The 20,468-nt window shown below is 37.9% G+C and overlaps 4 protein-coding genes across 8 annotated transcripts; 1 reads left to right on the plus strand and 3 right to left on the minus strand.

Annotated features, from left to right (window-relative positions):
• Window positions 1–1,797: 1,797 nt before the first annotated feature.
• LOC103976435 (deSI-like protein At4g17486) lies at window positions 1,798–6,626 on the minus strand. Of its 2 annotated transcripts, XM_009391631.3 has the most exons (5): window positions 6,238–6,626; window positions 2,749–2,807; window positions 2,520–2,664; window positions 2,335–2,415; window positions 1,798–2,222 (listed from the first exon to the last, which is right to left on the minus strand). In XM_009391631.3, the coding sequence occupies exons 1-5, from the start codon at window positions 6,380–6,382 to the stop codon at window positions 2,083–2,085; spliced, it is 570 nt and encodes a 189-aa protein (XP_009389906.2). In that variant the 5' UTR covers window positions 6,383–6,626; the 3' UTR covers window positions 1,798–2,082. The 2 variants fall into 2 exon arrangements, with proteins under 2 accessions (XP_009389906.2, XP_009389905.2); XM_009391630.3 differs by having other exon boundaries at window positions 2,520–2,807; window positions 6,238–6,624.
• Window positions 6,627–7,967: 1,341 nt separating this feature from the next.
• Window positions 7,968–10,967, minus strand: LOC103976436 (serine/threonine-protein kinase Aurora-1-like). Of its 2 annotated transcripts, none has more exons than XM_065138342.1 (9): window positions 10,839–10,967; window positions 10,262–10,375; window positions 9,901–10,047; window positions 9,715–9,810; window positions 9,428–9,523; window positions 9,266–9,362; window positions 9,054–9,171; window positions 8,449–8,521; window positions 7,968–8,339 (listed from the first exon to the last, which is right to left on the minus strand). In XM_065138342.1, exons 1-9 carry the CDS (start codon window positions 10,914–10,916, stop codon window positions 8,238–8,240), a joined length of 921 nt encoding a protein of 306 aa, XP_064994414.1. In that variant the 5' UTR covers window positions 10,917–10,967; the 3' UTR covers window positions 7,968–8,237. The 2 variants fall into 2 exon arrangements, with proteins under 2 accessions (XP_064994414.1, XP_009389907.2); XM_009391632.3 differs by having other exon boundaries at window positions 10,881–10,960.
• A 1,771-nt stretch (window positions 10,968–12,738) lies between these two features.
• On the plus strand, window positions 12,739–14,570 carry LOC135631080 (GDSL esterase/lipase At1g29670-like). The gene is made up of 4 exons (XM_065138477.1): window positions 12,739–13,256; window positions 13,523–13,774; window positions 13,857–14,115; window positions 14,171–14,570. The coding sequence occupies exons 1-4, from the start codon at window positions 12,876–12,878 to the stop codon at window positions 14,407–14,409; spliced, it is 1,131 nt and encodes a 376-aa protein (XP_064994549.1). The 5' UTR covers window positions 12,739–12,875; the 3' UTR covers window positions 14,410–14,570.
• A 139-nt stretch (window positions 14,571–14,709) lies between these two features.
• Window positions 14,710–20,359, minus strand: LOC103976584 (homeobox protein ATH1-like). Of its 3 annotated transcripts, XM_018819598.2 has the most exons (8): window positions 19,030–20,359; window positions 18,721–18,934; window positions 17,879–18,022; window positions 17,238–17,778; window positions 16,591–17,126; window positions 15,306–15,667; window positions 15,148–15,208; window positions 14,710–14,994 (listed from the first exon to the last, which is right to left on the minus strand). In XM_018819598.2, the coding sequence occupies exons 4-8, from the start codon at window positions 17,629–17,631 to the stop codon at window positions 14,833–14,835; spliced, it is 1,515 nt and encodes a 504-aa protein (XP_018675143.2). In that variant the 5' UTR covers window positions 17,632–17,778; window positions 17,879–18,022; window positions 18,721–18,934; window positions 19,030–20,359; the 3' UTR covers window positions 14,710–14,832. The 3 variants fall into 3 exon arrangements, with proteins under 3 accessions (XP_018675143.2, XP_064993930.1, XP_064993931.1); XM_065137858.1 differs by having other exon boundaries at window positions 16,591–17,778; XM_065137859.1 differs by lacking the exons at window positions 17,879–18,022; window positions 18,721–18,934; window positions 19,030–20,359 and having other exon boundaries at window positions 16,591–17,848.
• Window positions 20,360–20,468: the final 109 nt, after the last annotated feature.

The following is a 20,468-nucleotide window of genomic DNA, read 5'->3' on the forward strand; positions in this document are numbered from 1 at the left end:
ACGGACAAGATGTAATAGCGTGATGATGATGACTTGTGATGAGACATCTGGACCATCAATTCTCGACACAATTAGAGGAAAATCATTACCTTTAATTTCTTGTTTGCTTGCACCAAAAATTGCTACATATGAAATCAATGATTTCTGTATTTAACTTATGTTATCTTTTTATCTCTTGATTTTTATGCCATTGCCAGAGTAGAAAATATTGGAATTCTAATTTTAAGAATATGTTTGCAATTTAACTTTTTAGTTCAAATTGCTCTTTCGCAATTATAATTAGTAGTGTTTAATTTGTGTTTTTTATAATATTACTGGAAGTGATATCCTATAAAATTTTAATATACAAAAAAGATATACATAAATTATTTCAAGTTTTACAAGGATCAATTGCTATAATAATAATAATGCCATCTAAGTTGGGGAAGAGAAATAAAAAAAAATTTCCCATATAAATTTCATACATGAGCTATAATAGGCAATCTCAAAGCAAAGATGAGTGCATCCATTTATGCATCTTATCTTTATTGCAACAAACATATAATTCCATAGAGATCACATTTTATTCATTTTATATATATATATATATGTATATATATGTATATGTATATATAAGTTGCTTTAAAGATCAATTGTTTGATATCTTAAAGGAACATTTTGTTCCACCAAATGCATGCATTTGCATGACCCACATCTCATAAAAAGTTGAACAGAATCAAATGGTACATCCACACCTGCTGGCTTACAGAAATAGGAGGAGGCAGAGTTGTCCCTTAAAAGGTGTCTTGCCATCAGAAGCTGCAGGTGTTCATGGTTGCAGCAATAATGGTGTACCTGGTGCAATGTTTCTGTATTTTATTGATTATGTGACCCAATATTAAGATATGTCTTTTATTGATTTAAGTATTTCAACTCAAAATGACATTGATCAAAATTTTAATATGATGTCATCATGCCATGCTTAGAAAAAAAATATATCCTTGAGTAATATCCATCAGCATCAAATACCTTTGATAGTTGCTATATCTTTCGTTGCATTTATGTGAACTGAAAACAATTCCATACCTTGTCAACTTTTACAATAAGCTCAGTCTCAATCTAGTATTCCAATCGATCATTCTTCCAGCATTTGATGTTAGCTTGAAAATTTGTGGATGACTGCAGGAGAGAGCTCTCAATGGATCTCCGGGAAACATCTCACTCTTTTACATCTCTTTTCGGATGCCAGGTGCATAGAGGATGGAGAAAGAGCTATACTGGAGATACAGAGGCAACTCTAAGACCATGATTTTAACCAAAGTTTTGTAATATGACTGTAACAAACAAGTCTTCCAGGAGTTGAAGAACCTCTTCACCAGGAAGCAGTAGTAATTTTTTATGTGGCAGCAGACCTCCTTTACTATCTGTAAATAAAAAGATCATGATTTCTTTTGCATCAGCTTGATGATTACTGACAAGGAGCAGCGGTACTTCTCTCTTGCGAAGCAGTAATCCTCCTCCAACACCTGAACAAAGAAACCTTAGTTCATCAAGCATTGTTCTTTGATATAATAGATCACAAAATAAGAGAACCACCATTTATTCCTAATCGGCATGATGTGCTCCCAAAAATCATCTTGGTTACATCTAGGGAAGATCGACAAGACAAGTTCTAAGAAGCAAAATTGGGATTCAGAAATATATCATTCTAGTGGAAGATATTTGAGTCCAGTGGAAGAAAAGAAGGAAATGGATTGAAGGTGATGAAAAAGGAACTGTAAAAAGAATTTTTCCACACATGCAAAGACAGACATCACAAAAGTTGAAACTCCCAGTTTTTCTACAGATTATCCAACTGAAAAATTACAGAATTACAGTTGCAAACTTTTCCACCAACAAAAGCAGCTGAAAAAGAATGAGCAGAAAATCAAGAAGAAAGCCATTACTAGGTGTAGCAGGCTAGCAGCCTACTACAAATAAATATATAAACAGGGTAAAAAGGAATCACTTTGCTGCAAGATTACAGAAACACTAATGGCGCCATAGTACACCATTGTTAAGGGAAGCCCCAACTTCTAGTGATTTAGCATGGCTAACAAAGTTTCACTTGGGGACCGATTTCATGATAGTTAGCTGCTCCCCACCAGATCGCAAAAAAAGATATTTCTCTTGATCTGCATCATCACTCTCTAGAGGATCATGTGTGGTCGGGGTGATCACTGACAAGAACTCCGATCCATCCTCTAGAGGATAAACAAAAAGTTAATAATATATACAACTAATATGCATCATCATCATTCTTTATAACAACTTTGCTTTAGCCAAGGTAACCAAAGATCACATTTCTTCACTAACCTGATAAACCCTGGTATTCGGCTATCTGTTTGACAGCTGGCAAACGAAGGCTTTCAGGTAGTAGACAATTACAAATTGCACCTACACAGAAAAATTAAATCACCATACCTAAAAGCCTCTTTCAGGAATATAAAAAATGTATCCTGAAGGCGCAAAGACTATTAAGGAAATTAATACCAAATTACCTAGTCCTGCAAGCCTGTTAACCCACCGTGGAATTGGTCTTCCTGTCAGTCTCTTGCTGACATCATCTGTGAAGTGATTGCAATTTTTTGAAATGAGGTGATAGGTGTCTCCATGATACTCTGTGGCAATGCTTTCTGTAAATGCCTGAAACTCAGATGGAGGCATACTTGTATGACCCAACAAAATGGAACATCTATACAGAAAACCCGGGCAAGTCTTTGGCTCCACCTCAAACACACCGCTCGTAGGGAAATCATGTGCTCCAAACCCATACTCCAGTTCATGGACTGTTTCAAAGCAATTAGATGTCAGTGATCATCATATAAAGGTATGCTAAGTCCTCAACTGGAAAATTCATTTACAAAGAATGAGCATTCCATGGGTAATTATATTTTTCATAAATTCCTGATCTTACAAGGTGGAGCCTTGCTTGGAATGTTCTTATTCAAGAGGATGGCAGCATGCAAACCACATGTTTTAAATGAAACATAAATTTGATGAACAAGATTCTTTTCTTGTAGGCTTCAGTGAACGATGTGGACATTGGAACAGAACTCAATAGCCCCAGTTATGATTCTTCAAGTCTCTGTCTAGGTTTTCTTGAACAGCAGCTGTTTGCTGCCAACCAATTCAGAAAGCACTTGCCCGACAGATCAAGCAGAGGGACCTGTTCTCACTAATCAAGGTATCACCTACAATGGCAACCAAGTATGTATGTGACTTTTTACCTTTCCATTTTCGTGGCTTCTTTGTTCTCTTTTCATCTATCTCTGTTTTAATTTATTCAATCTGTTTCTATCTACTATGGCAACCAAGGAAGTATGATTTGGAGAAAGAATTACTTATTAGTTTATTCATTGATTGATACCCGTTACAATCTCGTTTCTTTTTTGTATACCCCTAAGAAAAATAATAAAAAATATCATAACAAGGAATTAATAGAATTAAAATTATATTATATAAATCAAAACATATCAATCATTTCATTTTTCCTTCTTCAAGAAGGATGCATTTCTATGCTTGTTTTGGCAAATAGTTTTCCTTGTTGATAAAATATCTAAGTGATAGGCATCTTTCTCCATAAAATTTTCTAATAAGAAGAAACTTCCAAATCGGTGTGCAGACTGGTTGGCTAAGTTTGCGCTTTCTGCAAAGCCTTCTTTTTTGTGGACGGATCAATAGCCTGATCCATTTCTTCTTTTTTTAGTGTTGATGCTACAAGCACAGGTTGTAATCGTTTTTTTTTTTCTAAGAAAAAGTTTTTTTTTTTAAGTAACTTTCAAATGATAATAGAAACTATAAATAAGATTTAAATAATCGTGACTTAGCGAAATATAAGATTTTTATTTTTTCATATATCTCAATGTAATAAAAGATCAACGTAGCTACCCCAGATTATTAGGATTTTACGGCTTTGTTATTATTGGCATAAGATACTTCCTTATGAGAGCAAAATCTTAAATCAAATTCAAGATTTAAATCCATCCCTTTTCCTTAAAAAACTCAATCAAGCCTAAGATTTGTCTCATTCCTTCTTTTCTTTGCCCTTTTTCCCTTTCCCTTAGGCAATTTTGGTAACTAACATAAGGGAACAAAAGATATTGTCATTTGACAACTTATAAATATTTACATAATAACTTGTAAACTAAAAAATTATTATAAAAATAAATTAAAACCGTGTTGCATCACATAGGAAGAGGAGGTGATTGTTTAGATTAAAAGAACAAAAGAAAAAAAAAAGAAAAAAAAGATGACACATTATTTCAGTCTGACTCATACAAATTGATAAAGTCAACCAATCAACTCACAAGCTATAGTGAGACAACCGAGATAACTCCCTTTTAAGCGACTGGGCTCTCTATGATTGTATGATCTTGATCATGATTTTATGGGTGTTAAACAGATACAATCCAAACTGTTAAGCGCTGAACCAAACTGAAAATTTTTTCAGTTCGGTTCGATTAAAGTAATGTAGTTCGAACTCGAACCGATTCAAACACGGTTAATATGGTTCAGTTAACCGATTAACTGGTTTATAATTTTAAGTAATTTTAAAAAATTATTTTCAAATGAACCGGTTCAGTTCAATTGAACCGAATCAAAATCTTGATCCAATTCAGTCGACACGACAAGATTTGTGAAATTGAACCCACATCATTTGTAAAATTAGACCTTTGGGATGGTTTAATTAATTGGTTTGTATCAATTAAGGGCTAGGGGTAGTGAACTCATCAGACTGATATCTTTTGAATTAAAATTGATTCAGTTTGGTTTGAACCAGTTAATCGAACCAAAGGAGAGTACTCCCACTCTATGCAAGTTATTTGAGCCAAAAGACTTACTCAGTCAATATACTTGGTATTAGAGCCTTCGTGTGGTTAATTTTAAATGTGATTATTGCATATTTACCCTATCAATATGAAACAAAATTGAGATATTTTTGCCTACTAAAACTAGCACAGATTCTTATCATTTCACTGCTTAGGTTGTAGCAGAATGAATCAGCAGTAAAAATAAAGTGCATGGCAAATATTGACCACAACAGCATGACTTGCATTATGTGTACAATTGTATATGACAGGAGATTGCCATTTAAAATAGCCACTTATTTTTATTAATAAAACATTCAATCAAATATTTGATAATCTGGAAAGCCTTAAAACATGATAAGATTATATGGGAAGACTTGAAAATCTGGAAAGGGGAATATTTTGCAAATTTCTTAATCTTTCTTGCTTAAAGAACTATATATCTGTCCCCATTCTTCTCGTCCTAGAAAAGATAAGGCCATGTGATCAACTGGTACATCCATAGATAGTATATAGCCTCTCCATGGTGTCAACACTGAACATATGCCGCAGGATAAAATTACCCATCCACAAAACCTTTAGGTACCAGAAACAATTTTTCAAAGGAACCTAATTTTCAAGTTTTCTGGTACACATTGCCAAGAAGAAATTGAAATCTTGTCTGGAAAATCATCCTAATCGATGTATTTTAAGCTTAGAAAAACAAAAGAACTTGGACATGAACAAAGCTGCTCTCCTGGCTCTGTTTATACTGGTTTCAGATGTTAATCCTATTTATCCTGGATCCAACAGGTTGTGGAAACTGCTTCCTAACTGTGATTAAAGAATTACTTGTATTAATCATGATGTTTTAAGGAATGTAGTAATCCTGAAGAAATAGATCCACTACGAGTAATTTTATATCTGCTCCAACAGCAATCACAATGAAAAAAATTACAAGCCACTTCCTTTACCTTCTTCTTCACTTCTATTCGTCTTTAACTTCACTTGTACCCGTATGTTGCATCTGGTAATAACGTGAAACTCCATTTCCCAAGTACCACCACAAAGAATATGCGTAACAGAATTAAGACCATTAAAGCTGTACAGCCAGATATTCTCGTCCATCCAGTTCTTGATTTCCTATCGTCAGTAGCCCGATTTCTAGATATTCAATTGAATCTAAAGTTCCCCAAATCAACTTTAACTGCTTTATCATATGACACAAAATTGAAAAATGCGACAACAATCCCAATTCAAAAACATAACTCCTTCCGATCGCGAGGGCTCCACTAAACACATTGAATCTCAACATCGGTTCCAAGAAGGCAAGCCCTAATTCAACACAAGCTATCTAATTCACCGGCAACATCTTACAGAAAGAACTAAAATCGAACATTTTAGGGAAACAGGAGACATGGGCACTCACCTTCGATGCCGGAGTGAAAGATGCCGATGCCGAGCCACCGCACGTAGTTGTTCAAGGGGGTGAGATCGTAGACGTTGAGCACCACGGGGCTTAGGGCGGCATTGCCTTTGGAAGGCGACCCCCCCGAGGACATAACGGACCCCATGGAACGGGAATGGGTCCGACGAGGAGACCCCGGTGATCGCTGATGAATTAGGGTTTCTCGAAAATCGCGAAATAAAGGAGGAGGAGGAGGAGCCTCTCTCTCTCACTCTCACCTCTTCTCCCTCTCCCCTCTTCCCACTACTCTCTCGTCTTCGGGCGGTGCTGTCGATTCACCCCTCGAGAACGGAAGTGGAGGGGCGGCTGCGGTCGCGAGAAATATCGAGTAACGAGCCTGACAAATGTCCCATAATGCCATCTTATGCGGACATTGGTTACGTGTATATAGTCCAGCTTTATACCCTTATACATGCATAAATACATTAAACATGTCAAAATCTATACAAAGTATTATTTCCTTGATTTATTTATATATATATACATATATATATATATATATGTATATATATCGGTAAAGTTCTTCATCATTATGGTTTTATGTTATTTTAAAATTATTTATGGTAAATATAGCAAATTCAGTTTGAGATACCACTTTTGCTTTTTTTTAGATTATTTATGAATTATATAGTCAATTCTTGAAATATTTAATTTGGTACGTTCACTTTCAAGTCATTAAGTACGATACGTAATACCGTACTATATCGGTGGTGTTTCGAGGTTGGCTCGGTAGGATACGGTACCGGCGTATCGAGCGGTACACCATGACATATCAAACAGTCCACCAAGATATAACGAGCGATTTCCTTTCGTCTAGTAGCGGACAGTCCACGTACTAATATGTAGTCGAACCGGTACGTACCACCCATACCGGATGGTACCATTTGAAATTACATACCATGAATAAGTAGTATTTTTAATTTTACTTCTTCTTCGTTCAATGAATTATATAATCTGGGTGTGCTAGATAGATGCTTGCATTGGAACACCTAACCTCCTTACCAGACACAGAAAGATCTCTCCTTAGAGATAAGAGTAGTATTTATTTAATGGTCCCTATGTTTGTTCATAGTAGCTAAAGATATGATTTTTTTTTTCCTGATAGAAAATATTTCAGAAATTAAAGGAGCTTCTTTTACCGAGAATTGAAAGGGTTTTTAATTCTTTCAATAAACTCTATAACTAGTTGTTAGTGGATTAATTGGGTTGATTAGACTTAAAGTGATCTAATGATTTCAATGGTCCTCACTAATATTTTATTTTCCGAGATTAGGGATTTTTATTAAGAACAATGACATTTCTTGCACAAGTTTAGGCTATCTGTTCCTTCATTAAGATCAATGGCATTTTTCCAAGTAGAAACTACATGCAATGGTAGTCCCTAAAATATGAGATTTAGCCGATCAAATCCTTCCATCATTATCATTATTAATAGTTTAACTAGTCAATTGAAATCAGTAAAAACAAAAAAAAAAACAAAAATATTTTTTTTTGGAAAACTTTAAATGGATTTTGGATAGTTAAAAGCTTGTAGAATCAATTTGAACCAGTAACTGATATATTTATGTGGAAAATCTCTGGATACCAATGACAACAAATGATGAGTTAATTTAATTAATATAAAATTATAATTCAAGAATTAATTTGATATAAAAGATTTAATATAAAACAAGTGAAGTAGGTTCCACAAATCTGAAAAAATATTTTCTAAAAAAATGCAAAAATTGAGAAGCAGATGCCTACAGAGTGCAAACAGACAGATTTATTTATCAGACATTACACATGGTATTTCCTTTCTTCCTCATCAGAAAGTCCCTGAATTGATGGTAATTACTTCATGCTATGGAGTGTGTGAGGTCAAGAGGAGGTGAAATCCTCTCTCTCTCTAACTTTTAACCCAGAGATTCTTCCTGAATGAAAGTAGAAATGTAGTGGCATCCAAATTGGCAAAGAACCACAGGTCAGACGCTGTAAACACCCGAAGGATTTGCATTTTGGACAATCCATGGATGCTGAAGCAGCCTGTGAAGTGGAAGTCGTTGTGATGAATCTTTGACAAGCATCTGCGGAAGATGTAAACTCATGTCGACGAAAGGTAATAAAATATGTAATATGTGGAAGCTGAAAAAAGGGAAAAGTTGGAATAAAAAGACATGGAAGATCATCAAGAACCTGGTTGATAAGGTCCTTTGCACCAGGAGAAACAATTGGTATCGAGGGAAACTTGAGATCAACATTTACTATCCTGAATCAGCAATGTAAACAGCAGCCCAGTTCAAATAGTGACACAGAACTTGCTTTGATCTTCTATATGACAGATAAACTTGAAAATAAGATTACTTGAAGAATTGACCAATAAACTTCTTATGTCAGCGTAGCCCACAAAATTGACCAATAAACTTCTTATATCTATGATGATTGGTAATGATGCAATTTAGCACATGATAGCCAGCTAAATACATTTGGTCATTGATTAACATGGGCTGTCATGCTCATAGTGAAACAGATTTAGAATCATTGATTAATTTTTTTCCAAAGTGGAGGAGGTATCCAACTTATTTTTCTTCTTTTTGGCTAGAAGCAAACAACTTTCATTTCTTTGTGAACAAAAATTTTGAATGAAGCAACAAATTTACGATTATCTCTCTTTTATTAGCTTAAGAGCAACTTAAGATTTCAGTGTCTATGAAATCTTAGCCCAGTAAGCAAAGTACTTCCGCTCCTAAACAGAATATTGTTCGCGAAGCATTTAAACCAGGAACATTTTGTTTGCTTACCTTATGTATGTATCTGAATGTTCCTTTGCTTCAAATGGGGGAACCCCATAAAGGAACTCGTAGCATAATATGCCCAAGCTCCAAATATCCACATTAGCATCATGTTCTGCACTTTCCACTGTGGCCAATATATATGCAGGAAAAAAAAGACCAAAGACAAATTTTAGATAAAAATTTATAACAGAAATTGATCATGACAAAAGTTGACAAACCCATTTCAGGTGGAAGGTAATCCAGTGTTCCACACATGGTCTGCCTGCGGTTGAACGTGCGAACTGACCACCCAAAATCCGCAATTTTCAGCTCACCCTGTACAATGATTCAACTTCATAACCACTTCAAACTTTGTCTGTGAGGTACCAAGTAAGATCTACCTGAAGCCCGATCAGTATATTCTCTGGCTTGATATCTCTATGTATCACATGCTTCCCATGGAGGTATATCAAAGCTCGCGCTAAAGATGAAATGTACTGATGAACGGTTAGCACACAAACCGATCAGCAAAAGGTAAAAAATTGGGAGGTTGGAGGCTCAAGTTCATCAAATAAAGCAAGTTAACACAGCTGAAGTTAGATGACTAGAAAGCAAACTTCACTGAATAATATCTCAGCCCGAACAGGAATGATTATAGTTTAACTCATACACTATCGAGAGAACTCACAGTAGCGGTGCGCCTTTCACTGAAGTATGTGCACTTCTGCAATTCCTTGTAAAGTTCACCTTTTTCCGCATATTCTAATAGCAAGTAAACACGAGCCTGCAGTAAAAAGGGTAAAGCCAAGCCAGTCAATTGAGTTAGCAAAACAAGATTCCACTAAAACATAGAAAATGACAAAGGGGATCGAACCTCATCATAGAAATAACCGTATAGGCGCAGTATGTTTGGGTGCCGGAGGTGACTCTGTATCTCCACTTCACGCCGCACCTGATGCTCGACTTGAGATTGTTTGAGCTGGCTCTTGAAGAGCACTTTCAATGCCACAATTTGGTTACTCTGTTTTCCAGTTTGACACTAAAAGTTAGCTGTAATAGAATAAAAATCATACCTTGGCAAGGGGAAGTTCTTTGTGTAGTGAGTTTGAGCATTCATCGGATCGACCAAATAAGAACGAAATTCAAGTATTCATGCCATGGAGAATGCAGGCCTTATGATATGCTTATTAGTTTGAAAGGGAGGACCATATGATAAATGATTCTATAGTTCATACCCTCTTTTCCCTGGCCAGGTAGACATGACCAAACTTTCCTCTTCCGAGAGGCTTGCCGATATCAAAATCATCAACCTTCCATCGCCTCTCCGCGGCTGAAACCTTCGGAGGAGACTGCAATCACAAATATTTGTGAGATTGTACCATATAAAAGCTGTGACGCTCCACATCTAATAGATTATTGGCAACTTTCGATCCATATCGTAGCAAATCATTATCACAGGAATTAAAAAAAAAACCCAATTTGGAAACCAACTGCAAAACTCTAATATGTTCTCGAACAGATTACGGTAGCTATCTAACAAACAGACAAATAGAAGAATCCGCCGCCACCACCGTAGCACAAAAACCCTAGATTTTCTTGAGACGACCGCAAGAATCATAGTGGAAAAGGAATCAAGAAAGAGGGCACGGTATAGGGAAGGACATTTGGAATCCGAAAACCTAACTTTCACGGAGAAAAGAGGAGGATCAAACCACAAGACACGAGAATAGACAACCAAACGTGGGATAGAAAGAGGACGGCGGCCCATCTGACGGAGAAGCGAAGATGAGCCCTAACCCGTCAAAGTATTACCTTGCAAGGAACCCTGGAAAACTCAAGATCCCCATCGATTACCTTCTCTGCTTGCTGTGGCTCGGCGGCGATCGGCATCAGGTGATCGAGGAGGGATCGAGAGACGGAGGGCGAATTGCGGAGGGAAGAATTGGGTGGGGTTGGCAATCGAATCGTATTTGAGACGGCGCTCCAACGGTCGAATACTTGGAAGCGCGAAGCCGATCATTTTTTTCAAACTGAGGCCGCGTTGTGAATAAAATTAATAACCCTTCAAAACTATATATATATATATAAATCGTCTTATTCTTTAAAATAACGAATTTTCCCCATTTTTTATTTTCCCAAAAATTACCATTTATTTTAATTAATGAAATAAACAATTGTGATAATATCTTTGTAGTATTTTGGTAGATATGTGAAAAACATTGACATAGAAGTCTGCATATTTAATTGTTCATGTTCTTAAATCAATTAAGACATGTATTTGAAATTTTATTTTATTTTATTTAGGTGAATTAGTTTTTACCCAGTTTTGAGTCCATTTACCTTGATTATGAATATAGTATTTTTTAATTAGATTATAATATTTTGATGAAGGTACCAAAAATACTATAAATCTATTAAAAAATATTGACAGTATAAGTCTTATATATAAGAGATCATATTCAACCCCTCATTTTATTTATATTTTAGGTATTTCACATACGGAACCTCTCATTTTATTTTATTTTTAAATATTACTCAAAATTAAAATATAGCTCAATTTTTTATTAATTTTAAACTGTTATAATATTTTTATTGAGGTACTGTAAATGTTATTGAGAAATAGTTTGATAGAGGTTAGGAGTCTATTTAAATTATTTATAATATTTTTAAGTAGATCTTATAGTATTTTTATTATGGTTATCAGTATATTCTAATAAACCAATATTTGATTTTATTTTATTTTTGAATTATTATAAATATATATCTGAATCATATATCACATTATGTCTTATGTGTCTTGACTTTATTTGACTTATTTATATATTTTTAAATAAATTTTATAGTAATTTTATTGTGATGGTCAGAATATTATAATATACCAAAAAATTATGTTATACCAAAATTTTATAAGTATTTTTAGAAATAATTTAAATATTTTTAAATTAAGAATATTTGTAACATCCTAATTAGTCCCACGTCAAAATGGAAAGTGAACAAAAATTAAGATTGACTTATAAGGGTTTGATAATTATACTATTGGTTAATGATTAAGACCAAACGAAATTGATAGACTAGTTAGTCCATCAGACTCGAGTCTTGACATTTGGTATCAGAGCCGATGGGTTAAGGAGGTGATTATAACACTTAAAAAAAAAAATACACTGATTGAAAATATTTAAAATATAAATATTTTTATAGGAAAATCGTCCATAAAAAGAAAACATCAACCTTATCGCAGAAAGAGCCTACCGATCCTTAGCATTAGCCCTTCCCCCCCCTTTCTACAGTCCGTGAACCTGAATTCCCTTAGTCAGCCAGCGTCATTTACTGGGGAAACCTACCCAAATAAATGATCTTAAGTGACGATGACACCTGCTGAAGCAAAAAGGACGATGCAATTACTCCTTCGACACATTGCATTTACTACTGCACACCGTTGAATGGTTCCTGCACGCCTGCCTGCCTGCATGGCGAACATGGAGATCACTAGGCCAATCCATTAATCACCACCCACTCTCTTCGACCCACAACTCCTTGCATGCCTGCCCCGAAGCTAGAGCTCATGTCCATCTCTCTCTTGGAAATAGTTCCGTGATCTCTGGTTGCTAAGCCAGTCAGAAGATCTTTAATGGCCACCCTGTTGTCATTTAAAGCTGCTTTCCCAGTGTGTCAAGACTGAGTAAGTACATGCTAGCTTCCACTGCTGCCCATCTCTTCTTCATTGCTGCTGACAGTTCCGTGTTGGGAAACTGACAATATGGCAACCTCGTTGAATCATCGATCTTAAGACCCACACCCTCTCACTCTAAGAAGAAACCATTGCAGAAGTACGAACTCGCTGCTACTTCCATGGCGGAAACACCGGTATGGCTACTCTTCATGGCCTTCGCCTCCCTGCCGCTGCTTCCTTGGTGCAAAGGTGGCGACGAGGCGGCAGTGAAGGGGATGTTTGTGTTCGGGAGCTCGTTGGTGGACAACGGGAACAACAACTTCTTGAGGAACTCGAAAACGAGGGCAGATTACTCGCCCTACGGGATCGACTTCCCTTGGGGTCCCTCGGGGAGGTTCTCCAATGGCAGAAATCCCGTCGACGTCCTCGGCCAGCTTCTGATGCTTCCTTCGCTGATACCGCCCTTCGCCGACCCCAAGACGAAGGGGAGAAGGATTGTTCATGGCGTCAACTACGCTTCCGGTGGCTCCGGGATCCTCGACCACACCGGTTCTCTGACCGTAAGCCCAACTCCTTCCTCACGTGCATTTGCATGCACAAACACAGCATGTCTCTCGCATTACGTGGTTTAGATTACAGTCGTAAGATTCATACTTGCGATTAATAATCGTCGCAATAGATTACGTCAGGATAAACTATTACTGAGGTTTAGATGATGGACTTCTTTTCAAAGATGGATCTCTTGTATGCGCCTTCTCTTTGCCGTACAGAGTGATAGATTGTCCGAATGCAGTGTAACTTTTCGTGTAATCGCTTCTTGTTGCAGGGTGAAGTAATGAACTTGAGCAGCCAAATAGGGAACTTCGAGGACAAAACACTGCCTGAGTTGAAAGCTCAGCTTGGTAACGGCGGAAGCCGACGCGTCGTCGCGAACCGCTTCCTCTCCCAGTATTTATTCGTGGTTGGAACAGGTGGAAATGACTACCTCCTCAATTACTTCGCCGGCGATGCCAAGAACAGCACCACCTTGTCCGAATTCACCCACGACCTGGTTTCCATCTTGTCAAGCCAGCTCAAGGTAAAGCTTTCGTGTCGGTACGATCACATAGCTGCAGTGCGTGGAGTCACATCCTTAGTTACCAAGATCACAAGTCTTGCAGAAGCTCTACGATCTTGGGGCGAGGAAATTCGTGCTGTTCTCGATTCAAGCCATGGGCTGCGTTCCGGTGGTGAGGGCGAACGTGCCCACGGCCAAGGGAGGCTGCGTCGAGGCCATGAACGAGGCCGCCATCCTCTTCAACTCCCACCTGAGACGGCTAGCCGACGCCTCTCAGAGGAGACGTATGCCCGGCTCCTTCGTGGTGTACGTCAACTCGTACAAGATCATCAGAGACATCATCAACAACCCCATTCGAAGCGGTACGTAGTTGCGTGCGTTGCATGCTGCATGCTGTCTGCTGAAGCTTCGTTTCAGGTTTCTCGGAGACGAGCGATGCGTGCTGCGAGCTGTCGTCGGCCATGGAGGACGGGAGAGGGATACTGTGCCGAAGAGGAGGGCGTGCCTGCGGCGATCGCGACGCCCATGTCTTCTTTGACGGGCTTCACCCTACAGATGCTGTCAATATGAGGATAGCAGTTAAGGCTTATGGATCTAATCTGAAGGCCGAAGCTTACCCCATGAACGTAGGACATTTAGCGAGGTTATCTATGTAGACGAAGGCTTGCTTATCAATGGCAATAAAAGTCATCGAACACATGTCGGATGAGCAAATACATAGTTGTAGCTCATCATCCTTCTATCTCGCTTATGTTGTTGAGAGCTTAGATGTCTCAGTTAATTATTTGTGGGTTAATTATATTATTATGTTCTGTAATTAATTATTTTAAAATTTTAAAAATTATTTTTAAAATTTTTAAAATTATTTTTAATATTTTAAAAATTATATTAATATTTTAAAAATTATATTAATATTTTTATAATTACGAAAATAAAAACATTGATATCTTAAAAAGTGAAATCTAATTTGATACATGGATCACCTGCCATTTTGATAGGACCAGCCCAACATGACATGATCTTGAATCCAGTGACACCATAGAAGAAGGAAATGACTTCAACCAAGCAAGGGAAAGAACTCATTCAACTGATACTGAGCCAAGCCTCTGCACACCAACATTTCCATGGCTCCTACTCTCACCTGCCCCTCCATCTGCTCTCTTCTTGTTGAGTTCTGCACACATCTCCTCTATCATTGGTTTCCAAATGCGAACTCGGGCATTTATAAACCAATTGGACACCTGCCATCAATGTATCAAAAGATTCAGTGAAGCTTTCGATGTGATACTCCATCGCTTCCTGTTCTAGACTTCAACTTCTTGATCATTTGATACAACCTGTAGTTGTCCGATACAAGATTAGTGCGCATAAGAACTAAAAGTTGTTCTTCATACCTGGCCCTTTGTCAAACCGCTTTTGATCGCGAGCGAATGCTTCTCGTTGTCTTTAGGATACCTGAAATCGTTCAGACAATTCCAGCAAAATCCACTGTAAATTTGTCGGTCATTTACCACAGAAGTCTCTATTAGCGTAGTTCAAAAGATTAACTTACGGATGCAGAAAATTCTCAAACAACCATGCTCGGAGGACCGAGACCGACTTTTCGGGCAAGCCCCTCTGGGGTCTCCAAGATTGTTGGCCACTCTTCTTCAGCTGCCTCAGAGCCCACTGCTTTTGGATCAGCGATGACTCATAGCTTCCCTCGTTCTCGTTTGCCCATGCTATGCTTGGATGTTGATCGATCGTAAGAATCTGACTAGTAATTCTCTTCCTCAAGCTTTTGTAGAGGGAAGAAACTGTGTGCAGTGCGAAGCGAGCAGGGGTGTTCTCAGATGTGCTTGACTGAGATAGGCAAAGGAATGATGTTACAGCATTCTGGATCTGGTCTAAGCAGTGGTTGTAACTGTGGTCAACCTACAGTTTGAAGCAAAAAGTCAACATGAAAGTGCTTAATTATATGCAAAAAGTGCTCCGCTGGACTTGAAAATGAATCTGAAAAGCTATGAAAAATGAATTTTCTTAGTTGTGTTTTTTGTGTTCTTGCTGTTTTTACAGCATTTGGCTTTTGCTTGCCAAGTTTTTGGGTTTTGATTTCACATCACAAATATCAATAGGATCGAAAGCTCATCCTTTCACTCAAAAATGATCCTTCTTTCAACTAGCTAAACAATCGAACTGAACTAATGAATTTTTATGGTCATCAAATGGATACCAGCAAAAAGGATAAATTTTCATGGTATACAGCTTCATACTCTCATATGACAGAATTGCTATCTGATGTGATGACAGCATTTGCATTCAGATTCATTTTTCTTACACTTAACGATGATGCTCCTAATTTAGTTTCCTTACACAGACAAAGAGTTTAGTAACAGCAGATGGCTAGATATTAAAAAATACTGTTTGTGAGAGAATACTATAAATGACAGTGATTCCTAGAAAAGTGTCAAGTGTCATGTAGAGGTTGCAAGCCACAAAATATGATGGGTACAATATTAGGACAAGAACACACACACACATATATATATATATGCACACACCTGAGGAAAAAGATTAAAGTATTCCTCACTACTGTATAAGTTCATAATGAAACTATTGTTAACAAAAATAACAAACTGTCAAGTATAAATTGTCACTTGATTAATCAAGCCTGCAACTAATGGTGAAACATGCCAAGACTTCGATTCTAATTTTGTTTGTCATGACCTTAATCAAGCATGTCATGATAACTGCAGTGGTTTGCAAGCTGCAAAACACTAGTGACTGAATCTAAATGATTACCAGAAAATACCAACGAACGATCAAATATGGAAATCCAATCGATAAGTTTCTCTTACCAACTGAAGCAGTGTTAGTAGCTGAGCTTTAACTTCCTGAGAATATCCACTATCCATACTTCCGAGGGGTTCAGTTTGTCCAAATGAAAGAGGAAGTTCTTCTGAAACAGGTATTGGAATTTCCCTTACACTGGAGCAGCTTGAAGAAAAGGACATCTTTGCTGCACTAGCATTTTCTAGCGCATAAGAGACAGCTTCGCCAAGAACTTCTTGGATCGCAATGAGATATTTTGATCGTAACAATACAAGGGAGAAATGAGCTGGACCAGAAGAACCAACGTCTGAATAAAACTTCTCGGTGTGAGTAGTAGCCTCCTCTTGTGCCATTCCTGAGCCAAAATCATGCAGGGACTTCCGAAAAGCATGATTGCAGGCTCCAAAATCAGTAGGTAGGTTTGAATTGTCTGCTGACTTAATTCGTTCAGAGCATTGATCAGCAACATTGCCCATGTCTGGAACCGAAGACTGGCCAATTCTCAAACACAGTTCACCATCTGGAGCAGAGTTATGGAAGTTCCAACCAGGACCTGAGCTGCCTGTTACATGATAAGATGGATGAACCACACTACATGTTTTACTATAATCAAGTTCAGCAAACAAAGTGGCTTCATTTTTAGATGCAAGGAGACCGGGATCATGTTGTATACCGAAATCACAATGTGGTGAGGCTGAATGTGGCAAATTGTTGGAGATAGGAACTCTCAATTCTTCTGGTGGAAATCCTAAATTGGAGGTTGCATCAACCCTGATGATATTTTCAGGCAAACAAGTGGTGGAAGAGAAAAGGCTAGCAATGGAACATGAAGCATTTCCAGTTTGACTGATATATCTAGAAGATGGAACATCACTGCATTCCATGGCACCATTTCTTATCAAGTGTATGTCATCTGTAACTTCTTGCAATATTTGCCTATGGCTGTTGTGATGTGGTAAGCTCGATTGCACAAGAGAATCTGAAAGCACATATGATGATGCTGAATCAAGAATCATAAGGTTATGATTAAAGACAGATAGTGAGCCATTGAAGATATCACTCTCCATTCCGGCACACGCTGCTGAAATTCCAGTCTCAAGAAGCTACTGACGGACTACTTGATACGTAGAACTTGGTAGATTAAGATTCAGGTGCCATCTTCATATGACGTGAGGATGCTTTATCTTGTCGATTAGCCTTATTAATTCCTACATCTGTAAATCCAAGCAAGACAACCGTCAAAACACAGTTTTTTCAATGTAAGGAAGCAATGCATGTAAAATGTAGTCTCCAAAGCCAGTAACAAAAGGGTACATTTCTGAGTTATAAACATCTGCAAATTTCTGGGTTATTTAGTGTGCCTTTACTCATTCCCATTTGTCTTCTGCTTATGGACTTGCATGCTTCACCTGACTGGAGTATCTCCTAAGGACTCATACAGAGTTCCATGCTGCATTCCTTCCAAAAGAAGAGGAATAATACGATTAATTACATACAAAGACAATACTAGATCTCTGCAATAAAATCTCTAACTGATATGCTGGAACAGAGCATGTCATTACAACATACTAAATGGATGGTAACTTAATAGGCAGATTTAAAGAAAAGGCTGATTTATGTGCTTCACCATGGCAGCAGGAAACAATATGAAACTCCAACAACATGTAGTCAAAAAATGTATTAAAATGGAAAAGAAGAAGAAGAAGAAGATCCATGTAATTACAATATGCTATATGCAACAAGGAGAAAAACAAGATGCAAAATAGGTTCACTGCTATTGATTCCGAGCAGAGCAATTTCTGTATCTCATTATACATATCAGTAGTGTCCTCACTCTTAATCAAATGACCCAAAGAGTGCTAAACCAACTCTGGCTCAGAGCAGACAACATCTAAAAGCAAACTGATGAAGCCATATTGCATATGATATATTCCTAGATTCTGAACAGTATAAGAAGTCAAGAGCCTCTAACATCAAGAATGCAACACAAAGGAAAGTTTGATCAAGGAAATGGAGAGAATTCAAATGCACAACAATAGAAATGTTGCTCCATTCACACACAAGAGGAAATCAAGCCTTACATTGAAGACTTGCCCAGACTAAAAAAAGAAGATTTCATAGACAGAATAAACAGTAAAAGATTCCTAATGATCAACCTCCTCTCTTGACTGTTCTTGAGTGCTCAGACAATAAGCTACCAAAAAGAATAACCATCTGTTGTCTCCTCTCTGGATGATGAGCTGAGGCCAGAGAGCCTTGGAGATGAGAACCAAATCAGGCTGGATATGTCCCCACTGTTCTTCCAAGACCACAGGAAGAAATCACTTCTTCAGCCATAAAAAGGAAGTGGCTGATTTCCTTATAGGATGCCTACAAGAGATGGATATCTCAGTGCTCAAAGAACAAGCAAGAAAACAATGTAGTACATAGTTCAGCAGTCATCCATCCCTTTCAGAACCACTTACAGCAGATCTTTGTTTTCAAGTGATCAGAGAATTGGGTTTTCATGAAGCACAACATCCAAAATAGTGGGCCCCATGGCTGAAGAAGAATTATGCCTTCCCCCTACCCAAAGAGCATATGGCCAAATGCTATAGTTTCACCAAGTGTGATTCTCCATGATTTGCTCAGAGTGAGTCTTGCCTTGGCAGCACAAGCCCAAATGACAGGAACATGGGACTAGAAGAAGGTCATGGATGATCAAAAGACAAAGCAAAGCGTGAGAGGTCAGTTCCTTCAGATCAAAACAATGATATCTTAATATCTTGAGAGGATGGTTTTCTACAAAACTCAGCAGAAAGCTACTCAATCAGTCCTCCTATTCATTCTCACATGGTAAAAGAAATCAGCAGAACCTTTTCACCTTCCTATACTTTTACCCACCACAACCAGTTGCGAATCCTGGTGGCTTTCTTCCTCCTTTCACCCTGCTCAAAAAAATCCAGCCAGAAGTCAAAGAGAAGTCTTTTCTTTCTTCATTTACCTTGGCCCATGGAAGGGTCCCATGAGCTTTAGCAGAGAAGGTACATCTGGGTCATCAATCAAGCCCATGCAATGGACAAAACAAGGCAAAGAAAAGAAGACAGAAGCAGAGCAGCCTCATTTATTCTCTCGCTTTCTTCACCCTCTCCGTCTGCAACTCTCTGCACAATAGTGGTAACCAAATTATGTGAAACCACTGTGCAGGTTCTGTGTCCTCGGGAGCTGTTCTCCGCTACCTGATCAAGGAGTACGCATTTGAGCCCGCACTTTTCTCTTGAAGACGGCATTACTTGTGATGATGGTCAGAGCGCGCGCGCGAGTGAGAGAGAGAGAAAAGCTGCTTTCTTGGATACAGTAGAAGAAATGCAGGTAAAAGGAAGGAAGAGGACAAGATGATGTCAGCCAAATCCAATGGAGAGATTTCTGACAGATTTATTGTGTCGGAAAATAGCAGTTATTTTACCTGACTTAAGTTACCTGCGTCTCCCTCCGCCCGGAAGACAAGATAAAGGAGCGGTCTTTAGCGCTTGAGAAGGAAGAGGTTGACACACGAGAAGAAGCCAACACTCCCTTGAATGCAATCATCCAAAACCGAGAAGGAAAAAAGGCAAACTGTTCCCTCTCCTATGAGATTTAGATGTGAATACATGACTTCTCAGTCACTTGGATCATCAGAGAAACAAGAGGTGCCTATAACAATAATTAAGTCGAGTCAGTCATACAGCAATGTTTGATCCTTCTTTGAGATCGACTATTTCTTCAATAATAATCGAGTCAAGACAGTCATTTTATCCTTCGATATCCACTCTGACCTTTCGCATTCAGTTCCTCTGCTTTCTCTCAATTTTAGAACCCTAAGCCTAAATTATTCCGTTATTGATGGAGGATTAAAAGTCTCTCGAGGCCAGCTAGAAAAGTTGGT

Source organism: Musa acuminata, chromosome BXJ3-2 (assembly GCF_036884655.1).
Source record: "Musa acuminata AAA Group cultivar baxijiao chromosome BXJ3-2, Cavendish_Baxijiao_AAA, whole genome shotgun sequence".
NCBI lineage: Eukaryota > Viridiplantae > Streptophyta > Magnoliopsida > Zingiberales > Musaceae > Musa > Musa acuminata.